General features: G+C 33.2%; 1 protein-coding gene across 3 annotated transcripts in view; it reads right to left on the bottom strand.

The window, feature by feature from the left end:
* Positions 1 to 13998, bottom strand: part of rem2 (RAS (RAD and GEM)-like GTP binding 2) — a 143084-nt gene that overhangs the window by 56764 nt on the left and 72322 nt on the right. For all 3 annotated transcript variants that reach the window (XM_061891402.1, XM_061891403.1, XM_061891404.1), the window contains one exon: positions 7183 to 7256. In XM_061891402.1, coding sequence (XP_061747386.1) covers positions 7183 to 7256 — 74 coding nt within the window. The remainder of the gene's footprint in view (positions 1 to 7182; positions 7257 to 13998) is intronic.

The following is a 13998-nucleotide window of genomic DNA, read 5'->3' on the forward strand; positions in this document are numbered from 1 at the left end:
GTATTTTTATACATATACACACTATGTATATATGTCTATACATACACATTTAGTATATTTATACATAGTATATACATACATAGTATGTACATAAATACATACATAGTATGTTCGTACAAACATAGCAGGCATGTATGTATATGCATACTATGTATGCATATACATACATAGTATGCATATACACGTACACACATACATAGTATGTACACAAATACACACATACATAGTATGTACCTATATACATACTTATGTACATAGTATGTATGTATATACTATGTATGTATATATAAAATACTATATATTTATATATATATATATATACATACTATGTATATATATATATATATACATACACATAGGGTATGTTTAGACATAGTATATACATACATAGTACATAAGTATATACATAGTGTATACATACAAACATAGTAGTCATGTATGTATATACATACAAACATAGTAGTCATGTATGTATAGACATACAAACAGTATGTATATACACGAACATAGAGACATAGTACATGCACACATACATACATTGCGTAGTTTTTCTTGTTATATTCTTATCCTAATGTTATATTTTTATTCCAATTGTTGCTTTTATTTGTTCTTATTGTAAAATGTTCTATTTTGTTTCCATTCGTACACCCTTTATTTACTTTTTAAACTGATCTGAACTCTGTACACTGCCGCTGGAATTTTAAGTTTTCCTGAATGAATCAATAAAATAATATCTATCTATTGTTTGTACATACATATATACATACATACACACACATACATACATATATACATACATACACACACATACATACATAGTATGTATGTGTGTGTATATACATGCATACATACATATATACTATGTATGTATATACATACATACTATGAACATACATACATACATACAAACATAGAATGTACATATATAGTTACTACAGTATGTATGTATATACGTACATACAAACTACATATGTATGTATGTATGTATGTATGCATGTTTATACATTGATTGTATGTATGTATGTACATACATACATAGTATGTATGTATAAACATATATAGTATGTATGTATGTGTGTATGTATATCCACGCATAGTATCTATGCATGGATGTATATACATAAACTGTATATGTAAATACATACATACATAGTATGTATGAATTTATGTATATACATACATGCATACTATGTTTGTACAGTAAGTACATGTATGTGCTTACATACATACATACTATGTACGTCTATATACATGCATACATACCATGCATGTATATACATACATACATACATACCATGCATGTATATACATACATACATACATACATACATACGTACTATCAATGTAAAAACATGCACACATACATACATTCATAGTTTGTATGTAGGTACATACATACATACTGTAGTATGTATGTATGTACATAGTATGTATGTACATACATACATACATACTATATGTATGTATGTATGTACATACATACTATGTACATACAAACATAGAATGTACATACATACATACTATGTACATACAAACATAGAATGTACATACATACATACTACAGTATGTATGCATGTACCTACATACATAGTATGTATGCATGTATAAACACAGTTTGTATGTACATAAATAGTATGTATGTATTTATGTACCTACTATGTTTGTAAGTATGTACATACTATGTATGTATGCATGTATATACATACATGGTATGTATGTATGTATGTATGCAAGTATACTCATACTTAGTATGTACGTATGTATATACATACATAGTATGTGTACTTACTGTACATACATAGTATGTATGCATATACATACATACTATGTGTCTATATACATGCATACATACTATGCATGTATATATACACAGTACATACATACATACTTAGTATGTACATACATACATACAAACATACTATCAATGTATAAACATGCATGCATACATACATACTACATACATAGTTTGTATGTAGGTATATACATACTATAGTATGTACATACATACATACATACTATGTATGTATGTATGTATATACATACATACATAATTTGTATGGATGTATGTATGTATGCATGCACAGTATGTATATACACAAATACATACATACATACTATGTATGTATGTAAATACAAACATACATATTATGTATGTTTTATTGTATGTTTATACATAGTATGTATGTATATTCATAGTATGGATGTACATACATAGTTATACATGTATACATATACATACATCGTATGCGTACATACATACATACATAGTAGGTACATACTGTGTACAGTATGTACCTACTTACTTACATTCATACATAGTATGTGCGTACATACATACTATGTATGTACATACATACATGCATACATTTATACATAGTGTGTGTAAATACATACATACATTGTATGTACATACATATATACATACATACATGCGTACAAACAAAGGCACATACATACATACACACAGTTTGTACATACGTACATACATACAAACATACATAGTATATATATATATACTGTACATACATACACAATATGTATAAACATACATACATAGTATGTTAAAACATAGACACAAACATACATAGTGTGTACATACATACATGAATACATATATACATAGTATGCACGTATATATATATATATGTATATATATATATATATATGTATACATACATATACATATATATATATACATACATATACACATACATATATATATATATACACACATATATATACATACACATATATATATACATATACATACATATATATATACATACACATATATATATATATATATACATACATATATATATACATATATATATATGCATATGTATATATATACATATACATATATATGTATATATATACATATATATATATATATTTTAACTTTGTACGTGTGTATGTATATATATATACATACATATATGTGTATATATATATATATATATATATATATATATATATATATATATATATATATATATATATACACATACACACGTACAAAGACAAGACCTTCTGGAGGAAACTTCTGTGGTCAGATGAAACAAAAATGGAGCTGTTTGGTCGCAATACCCAGCAATATGTTTGGAGGAGAAAAGGTGAGGCCTTTAATCCCAGGAACACCACACCTACCATAAAGCATGGTGGTGGTAGTGGTATCCTCTGGGCCTGTTTTGCTGCCAATGGAACCGGTGCTTTACAGAGATTAAATAGGACCATGAAAAAGTAGGTTTCCCTCCAAATTCTTCAGGACAAACTAAAATCATCATCACGGAGGTTGGATCTTGGGCGCAAAAGGACCCCAAACACAAATCAAAAGTAGTCAAAGAATGGCTACATCAGGCTAGAATGAAGGTCTTACAATGGCCTTCCTAAAGTCCTGACTTAAAAACGCGTGGAAAATGCTGAAGAAACAAGTCCATGTCAGAAAACCAACACAATTAGCTGAACTGCACCAATTTAGTCGAGAGGAGTGGTCCGAAATTCAATCCAATCACTCTATCATAAAAAAAATAAGAGTTGTAGAAATGATTGGAAACACAAGACAGCCATGACAAAATTAAGAGGAGGACTTGAAAAAAGAGCACCAGAAAAAGATGCTAGATTTGTTCCTCGTCCTTTTTAATGAAGTAACATTTCCTGAAAACAAATTATGCAAATGATAGGATGATGGTGACCCGGGCCACGCCCCCACCGCCAGAGGTATCTTGGCAATCTCGGGGGGGGGGGGGGGGACCCTGCATAATGTGACCCCTTTCAGGGAAAGGAGGACGCCCTGCAAGCGTGCCCTCAGTGGCGTTGCCAAATGGGAACATGAATAATTGAACCTTCAGCTCCAGAAGGCCAGATATGTGGAGAAAGACCACAATTACTAGCAAGATTATCATGCTGTTTTCTTTGCCAGTTTTGCACAACTTCCGGGCCGGTATGGGGGGTTTACGGTGCTACAGACAGTGAAAAGTGGCCTGTTGCTATGCAAATATGCACCGACGTCCAACAGCTGTTGACTGACCGGGCTCACTCAGCCAGAGTTCGGGTAGGCGGGTGTTGTTGATCCAAAGCTCAGCGTGCTGCAAACAGCCAGACTGGAGAACCAGACGCAACAATGCCTTGGTTTATTCATACCAGCTACACCTACATACACACACACATATATATATATATATATATATGTGTGTGTGTGTATATATATATATATATATATATATATATATATATACACACATATATATATTAATATACACATATGTACTGTATACATATATCAATCAATCAATCAATCAATCAATCAATGTTTACTTATATAGCCCTAAATCACTAGTGTCTCAAAGGGCTGCACAAACCACAACACAAACCACTACGACATCCTCGGTAGGCCCACATAAGGGCAAGGAAAAACTCACACCCAGTGGGACGTCGGCGACAATGATGACTATGAGAACCTTGGAGAGGAGGAAAGCAATGGATGTCGAGCGGGTCTAACATGATACTGTGAAAGTTCAATCTAGAATGGATCCGCCATCTTGGATCATACATATATATATTGACATACACACATATACATATGAGTATACATATATACATATACATGTTTACACACACATATGCATATACATAACATCCATACATACATACATATATACATATGTTTCTATTCATATACATACATATGCATAAAGTATTTACATATATACATATGTGTTTACATACATATGCATATACATATATATGTATATACATATGTATGTATATCTACAGTATATAATTTATGTATGTAAACACATGTATATATATAAATACATATGTATATATATATATATACATATGTATCTACACACATATGTATATACACATATTTATACATACATATATGTATAAACATATACATATATACATATACATGTATAGACAGATATATATGTATATACATATGTATATATACACATTTATATATACCTATGTATATAAATACATACGTATATATACACATACATATGTATATATGTATATATCTATACATTAATTTTTATATACATATGTATACACATATGCACATACATATATACAAATATGTATATACGTATGTATAATCATACATACATGTATATACATACATAAGTATATAAATATACATGTAAAACATACATATATATGTATATATACAAATATATGTATACATACATACACATACATGTTTATATACACATATATACACATATATATACATATAGATGTAAATATTAATACATATATATTATATATATACACATACATATATATATATACATACACACATATTTTATATATACACATATATATGTATATACATGCATATATACACATACATATATATATACATATACACACATATATATTTACACTTATACATATTTACACATATACATGTATATACACCAATACATATATACTTTACATACATATACACACACATATACATGTTTATGTATGTAAATATATATATACATATAAATACATATATATACATACATATACACACACACATATATACACATACATATGTATGTGCATATATATATATATATATATACACACACACACACACACACATACATATATATATATATATACATACATATATATACATGCATATATATACATACACATGTAAATATATATATATATATATATATATATATATATATATATACATACATACATACATACATACATATATATATATATATATATATATATATATATATATAAATATGCATATATACAAATATATATAGACACACATATACATATATATAGAAATGTATACTTACATTGTAAAACTTACAAACATTGCTTGGAGTGATGAATGAAGAATCCATACGAGTAGAAACGCTAAGGACGGCTACAAGACTGAACGGCACTTCTACTTACGGCTGAAAGGACTAAATGGAAGGAAACTGCATTACCTGCATTGAGCGAATTCGTCCAAAAGACGGCGCAGTAGCACAAACAATAACACACTATCAGTGTTTGCTAGCTCTCTAATCAGCTAAACAGACTCCACAGTCATATTTTGGTGAATATACTGAGGATTTTGTGAAACTGAAACAATAAAAAATGAATGCCTTTGTAAATTAATACTTGTAAACATATTAGCATATTAGCTAACTCGGTTACATTACGATAGCACATGCATATGCGCATGAAAACTCTCCTACAGTTATTAGTAAGAATGGTTTTAGTTATATTGTAAAATGTACAAACGTTGCAATTGTACTTCCGGTTAAAAATTCTGCTGGGCGATGCAGTGAGCAAACTGGTCCAAAAGATGGCGCCGCACCCCAAACAATAACACACTTTATCCGTTTGATTGCTAGCTACGGAAGATTAACGCCTTTGGAAATCAACACTGACCCTCATAGACATATTAGCATATTAGCTAACTCGGTGACATTACGATAGCACGTACACATGTGCATGAAAACACTCCTACAGACATTAGTAAGTAAGAATTGTTTTAGTTATATTGTAAAAATGACAAACGTTGCTCGGAGTGATGGATGAAGAATCCTTTTGTGTATGAACGCTATGGATGGCTAGAAAGCCGAACGGCAGTTGTACTTCCGGTTAAAAATTCTGCTGGGCGATGCAGTGAGCAAACTGGTCCAAAAGATGGCGCCATGGCACAAACAATAACACAGTTTTTCCGTTTGATTGCTAGCCGCCTTTGGAAATCAACACTGACCCTCGTTGACATGTTAGCATATCAGCTAACTCGGTGACATTACGATAGCACGCACACATGTGCATGAAAACACTCCTACAGACATTAGTAAGTAAGAATTGTTTTAGTTATATTGTAAAAATTACAAACGTTGCTCGGAGTAATGGATGAAGAATCCTTTTGTGTATAAACGCTATGGATGGCTAGAAAGCCGAACGGCAGTTGTACTTCCGGTTGAAAACTGTAGTCTAAACAGAAGATGAAATCCAAAAGATAGCACAAACAACATTAAAAACAACAACCATTTCCACCCCCCGCACCATTTTATAAGCCGCAGGGTGTAAAGCGCAGGTAAAAAGTGGCAACTTGTAGTCAAAAATGTGCGGTTTTTAGTTGGGGTTTCAGCCCCTTGTGTCAATTTGACCTGATCTAAGACACCTGATCTAAAACCGGTTACTGACCTGTTTCCAATTGTCGAATATGATGACTTTGCTGTCCTCGTCGTCGACCGTGACGGAACACTCGTAGCCTTCCCCTGTGAGCAAGGAATCAAACCATCAGCCTCAAACACCGGGAAAACGCGTCACAGAAACACGAAAACACGATAAAAAACGTCAGCTGTCGGGGAAAAAAATGAATATGCAAGAACATTTCTGAAAAACGTACCTGCTGTTCTACATGTGTCCACTAGATGTCACAATAGCAATTGTATCTTTCTAGATGTTATATACAGTCATGGTCCAAAGTTTATATACACTTGTGAAGAAAATAATGTCATGGCTGTCTTGGAGTTTCCAATAAGTGGTCAGATGAAACAAAAATTAAACTGTTTGGCCACAATACCCAGCAATGTGTTTGGAGGAGAAAAGGTGAGGTCTTTAATCCCAGGAACACAATGCCTACCGTCAAGCATGGTGGTGGTAGTATTATGCTTTGGGCCTGTTTTTGCTGCCAATGGAACCGGTGCTTTACAGAGAGTAAATGGGACAATGAAAAAAGGAGGATTCTTCAGGACAAGCTAAAATCTTCAGCCCGGAGGTTGGGTCTCAGGCGCAACAGGACAATGACCCCAAACACACGTCAAAAGTGATTTAAAAAAATGGCTAAATCAGGCTGAAATTAAGGCACCAGTTCCATCGGCATCAAAACAGGCCCAGAGCATAATACTACCACCACCATGCTCGACTTGAGGCATGGTGTTCCTGGGATTGACAACCTCCAAACATATTGCTGGGTATTGTGGCCAAACAGCTCCATTTTTTTTTGTTTCATCTGACCACATAAGGGGCGGCATAGCTCGGTTGGTAGAGTGGCCGTGCCAGCAACTTAAAGGGTTGCAGGTTCGATTCCCGCTTCCGCCATCCTAGTCACTGCCGTTGTGTCCTTGGGCAAGACACTTTACCCACCTGCTCCCAGTGCCACCCACACTGCTTTAAATGTAACTTAGATATTGGGTTTCACTATGTAAAAGCGCTTTGAGTCACTAGAGAAAAGCGCTATATAAATATAAATATATAAATATAAATATATATATATATATAAATATATATATATAAATATAAATATATATATATATATATATATATATATATATATATATATATATACAGAACTTTCCTCCAGAAGGTCTCATCTTTGTCCAGGTGAAACAAAAAACCTGACAATGCTGAAGAAACAAGTCCATGGCGGAAAACTGCACCAATTTTGTCAAAAGTGGTCAAAAATTCAAGCGGAATGTAAAAAACTCAAGACATGACATGATGTTCTTTACACGTGTACGTAAACTTTTGACCACGACTGCATGTAAACAAAACAAAAATAAACCACCAGTCGAGGAAAGTGAGCAAACTACATGAATAACATCCTTTAATTTTATTTTGATATAATTTTTTCAACTTGATAAGACTGAAAATAAACACCAATGATTTGACCGATGAACATTATCACATCATTTATTCAAATAAGGACAAATAAAGTGTAAATAAAAAACAACAATATTATGATTCGTACATTTTCAGAATGTGCTTGTTATGTTTCGAAACAATCTGAAGTTGTCTTTATTTTTATTTTATCCCGCCGTGATTTTACCAGTCCGGCCCACTTGGGGAGTACATTTTTCTCCATGTGGCCCCTGGTCTAGAATGAGTTCGAAAACCCCCTGAAAATAACCTAACTCGTTCTATCATGCGTTGGAAATTCACCATCTGAAATTGAAGTGGATTATATTTATATAGCCCTTTTCTCTAGTGACTCAAAGCGCTTTTACATAGTGAAAGCCGATATTTAAGTTACATTTAAAGCTGTGTGGGTGAAACTGGGAGCAGGTTTGGGTAAAGTGTCTTGCCCAAGGACACAAAGGCAGGGACTAGGACGGCGGGAGCGGGGATCGAACCTGGAACCCTGAAGTTGCTGGCAAGGCTATATATCATTTTTTGACTAGATATATATATATATATATATATATTTGTTTTTGTTTTTTTACTATGACAATGTTTTGGTCTCTTTACAAGACGGGTGTCAAACTCAAGGCCCGGGGGCCACATTTGGCCCCCGACATTATTTTATCTGGCCCCTCAATAAAGTACTTCAGATTTTAATGTCATTGATTTTTTTTTTTTTTTTATTTGACAGAAAAAATATATGCACTGCTTGAAACTGCAACAAGTATTACAGTATAGTAAGTTTTTGTCTAAATAAAAATAAGTACAAAATATTTAACTTTACGGCAAACTACCCAACACATTAATAAACATTACAATAAGAAGCTGAGATAGGCTCTTAAAGGGAAAAGCGGTAGAAAATGAATGGATGGATGGAATAAATGTTACTGTGTTTATTACTGTAAATAAAAGAAAATAAAATATATTTAAAAAAAAATATATATATATATATATATATATACAGTTTCTTTTCTGTTAACTGAGCCGCTATGTTTTTTTAACGGTGAATTACTGTAAATGGAAATATTAGTTTTTACGGTAGAAAAACTGGCAGCTAGGTTGCCAGAATAAAAAATAAAAATAAATAACTTGTACAGTTTTTTCATGGACAACGTCATGCTTTAAAAAACAATAAAAATTGAGCACGAAACATTTTTTCTGTAAAAAAACGCCACAAAAAAGTGGTACTATTTTTCTATTTACCCTTAACACAGTAGAAAAAACTACAAGTAAAGTTTTTACTGTGAAATGGACAGTCTACTTAAAACAATTTATATAAACAATAATGAAATCCAGAGGGAAATTCATACATTATTCACTGTTACACTGTCAGAACCTTGGTGACGAAAAAAGACCAACAACACCCAGAGATGTCAACTGGCGATTCCTCAGAGGAAACCAGTTTGACATCCCTGCTTTACAATCTCACAATAAATCCTGTTCTATTGAACCAAGAGCTAGCTACTGTACCCTGGGGAGAAAAAAAAAAAAACACGTCCATGTCAGAACCTTGGTGACGAAAAAAGACCAACAACACCCAGAGATGTCAACTGGCGATTCCTCAGTGGAAACCAGTTTGAGACCCCTGCTTTAAAATGTCACAATAAATCAAGTTGCATTGAACCAAGAACTAGCTACTGTACTTGGAAAAAAAAAACACGTCCATGTCAGAACCTTTGTGACAAAAATAGACCAACAACACCCACAGATGTCAACTGGCGATTCCTCAGTGGAAACCAGTTTGACATCCCTGCTTTACAATCTCTCAATAAATCCTGTTCTATTGAACCAAGAGCTAGCTACTGTACCCTGGGGAGGAAAAAAAAAAAACGTCTATGTCAGAACCTTGGTGACAAAAAAAAGACCAACAACACCCAGAGATGTCAACTGGCGATTCCTCAGTGGAAACCAGTTTGAGACCCCTGCTTTAAAATGTCACAATAAATCAAGTTGTATTGAACCAAGAACTAGCTACTGTACTGGGGGAAAAAAACACGTCCATGTCAGACCCTTTGTGACAAAAAAAGACCAACAACACCCAGAGATGTCAACTGGCGATTCCTCGGCAAGTGTTAATTAGCACTTATCAGCTTGCGCACCGGATTAACACTTGATGTCAATTAAATGGCGTCCTCGCCGAGGAATCGCCAGTTGACATCTCTGGGTGTTGTTGGTCTTTTTTTTTTGTCTCCAAGGTTCTGACATGGACGTGTTTTTTTTTTTTCTCCCCCAGGTACATACCAAGGCATCGATTGAGATCTCGATCTGCGGTAGCGTCTGAATTACTCCGCAAATCCAAATAGACGAAGAAGAAACGTTCACTTAATTAGCACTTAGCTTGCGGACCACTTAATTAGCACTGGATTTCTCCTGGGCAGTTATTTTGACTCGGGGGGGCCAAATTTTGAGGAAAAAATGCATCTGGGGGCCGGTATATCTGACTTTTTAGGAAGACTAATACAAAACCTCGCAATAATGTCTGAAAAAATTGAATGGAATTTTACATTTTTTTACTGAATGAGACATCCAGAATGTCCTTGAACATAAAGAATGTGGGATTTACAATATTAACTATGAAGGATAAAACACTGAATATTGACAAAATACGAACGTCACCCCCCCTCTCCATCGTAATATTTTACAATCACGTAAAACGCAGGAAAAATGCAAAAAAAATAACTGTTTATTTTTGTTGTTGTTAGAGGGATTTTGCGACACTGAAAAAAAAAGTTACGTTTTAGATCAGGCCTGGGCAATTATTTTGAATCAGGGGTCCAAATTTTGAGGAAAAAAATGCGTCCGGGGGCCGGTATATCTGACTTTTTAGGAACAATAATACAAAAGCTCACAATAATGTCGGAAAAAATGTCATGTAATTTAAAAATTTTTTACTGAATGAGACATCCAGAATGTCCTTGAACATAAAGAATGTGGGATTTACAATATTAACTATGAAGGATAAAACACTGAATATTGACAAAATACGAACGTCACCCCCCCTCTCCATCGTAATATTTTACAATCAAGCAAAACGCAGGAAAAATGTGAAAAAATAACTGTTTATTTTTGTTGTTGTTAGAGGGATTTTGCAACACTGAAATTTTTTTTTATGTTTTGGATCAGGCCTGGCAGTTATTTTGACTTGGGGGGGCCAAATTTTGAGAAAAAAATGCATCCCGGGGCGGGTATACCAGACTTTTTAGGAACAATAATACAAAACCTCACAATAATGTCTGAAAAAATTGAATGGAATTTTACATTTTTTTACTGAATGAGACGCCCAGAATGTACATGAAAACAAAGAATGTGGGATTTACAATATTAACTATGAAGGATAAAACACTGAATATTGACAAAATACGAGCGTCACCCCCCCTCTCCATCGTAATATTTTACAATCAAGCAAAACGCAGGAAAAATGCGAAAAAATAACTGTTTATTTTTGTTGTTTTTAGAGGGATTTGGCAACATTGAAAAAAAAAAGTTATGTTTTAGATCAGGCCTGGGCAGTTATTTTGACTCGGGGGTCCAAATTTAGAGAAAAAAATGCGTCCGGGGGCCTGTATACCTGACTTTTTAGGAAGACTAATACAAAACCTCACAATAATGTCTGAAAAAATTGAATGGAATTTTACATTTTTTTACTGAATGAGACGCCCAGAATCTACATGAAATAACAAAGAATGTGGGATTTAAAATTTGTGGCTAATTTTTGGACGATGAATGCATAAATCATTCACCTAATTGGATTGTGTCGGAAAAAAAATTGATTAATCGATTCGATTAATCGATGACTAAAATAGTCAAAAGCTGCAGCCCTTATGCTGTATATTGTTCGAAAAGTTCAATTTGTGCCAAATTTTAAACGAATGCGTAAATCATTCGATTAATCAAATTGTGCCAAAAACATTTTTATTAATCGAATGATTGATAGATTAATCAATGACCAAAATAATCGATAGCTGCAGCCCTTATACAATATTTTTTTCCGAGAAGTCCAATTTGTGCCTCATTTTTGCACGGTGAATACATAAATCATGCGATTAATTGGATTGTGTCAAACACAATGTGATTAATCGAATGATCGATTGATTAATCAGTGACTAAAATAATCGATAGCTGCAGCCCGTATGCAATATATTGTCCGAAAAGTTCAATTTGTGCCTCATTTTTGGACGATGAATGCATAAATCATTCACTTAATTGGATTGTGTCGGAAAAAAATTGATTAATCGATTCGATTAATCGATTACTTAAATAGTCGATAGCTGCAGCCTGTATGCTGTATATTGTCTGAGCAGTCCAATTTGTGCCTAATTTTCGGACGATGAATGCATAAAATCATTCGATTAATCGAATTGTGCCGAAAACATTTTTTATTAATCGAATGATTGATTGATTAATCAATGACTAAAATAATCGATAGCTTCAGCCCGTAGGACATATATTGTCCGAGAAGTCCAATGTGTGCCTAATTTTTGGACGGTGAATGCATAAATCATTCGATTAATCAAATTGTGCCGAAAACATTTTTATTAATCGAATGATCGATAGATTAATCAATGACCAAAATAATCGATAGCTGCAGCCCTTATGCTATATTTTGTCCGAGAAGTCCAATTTGTGCCTCATTTTTGGACGGTAAATACATAAATCATGTGATTAATTGGATTGTGTCAAACACAATGTGATTAATCGAATGATTGATAGATTAGTCAGTGACTGAAATAATCGATAGCTGCAGCCCGTATGCAATATATTGTTCGAAAAGTTCAATTTGTGCCTCATTTTTGGACGATGAATGCATAAATCATTCACTTAATTGGATTGTGTCGGAAAAAAAATTGATTAATCGATTCGATTAATCGATGACTAAAATAGTCGATAGCTGCAGCCTGTATGCTGTATATTTTCAGAGAATTCCAATTTGTGCCTAATTTTTTGACGATAAATGCATAAATCCTGCGATTAATTGAATTGTGCCGAATAAAATTTGATTAATCGATTCGATTAATCGATGACTAAAATAATCGATAGTTGCAGCCCGTATGCTGTATATTGTCCGAGAAGTCCAATTTGTGCCTAATTTTTGGACGATGAATGCATAAATCATTCGATTAATCGAATTGTGCCGAAAACATTTCTATTAATCGAATGATCGATAGATTAATCAATGACCAAAATAATCGATAGCTGCAGCCCTTACACAATATTTTTTTCCGAGAAGTCCAATTTGTGCCTCATTTTTGGACGGTGAATACATAAATCATGCGATTAATCGAATTGTGCCGAAAACATTTTTATTAATCGAATGATCGATAAATTAATCAATGACCA

Source organism: Nerophis ophidion, linkage group LG28 (assembly GCF_033978795.1).
Source record: "Nerophis ophidion isolate RoL-2023_Sa linkage group LG28, RoL_Noph_v1.0, whole genome shotgun sequence".
NCBI lineage: Eukaryota > Metazoa > Chordata > Actinopteri > Syngnathiformes > Syngnathidae > Nerophis > Nerophis ophidion.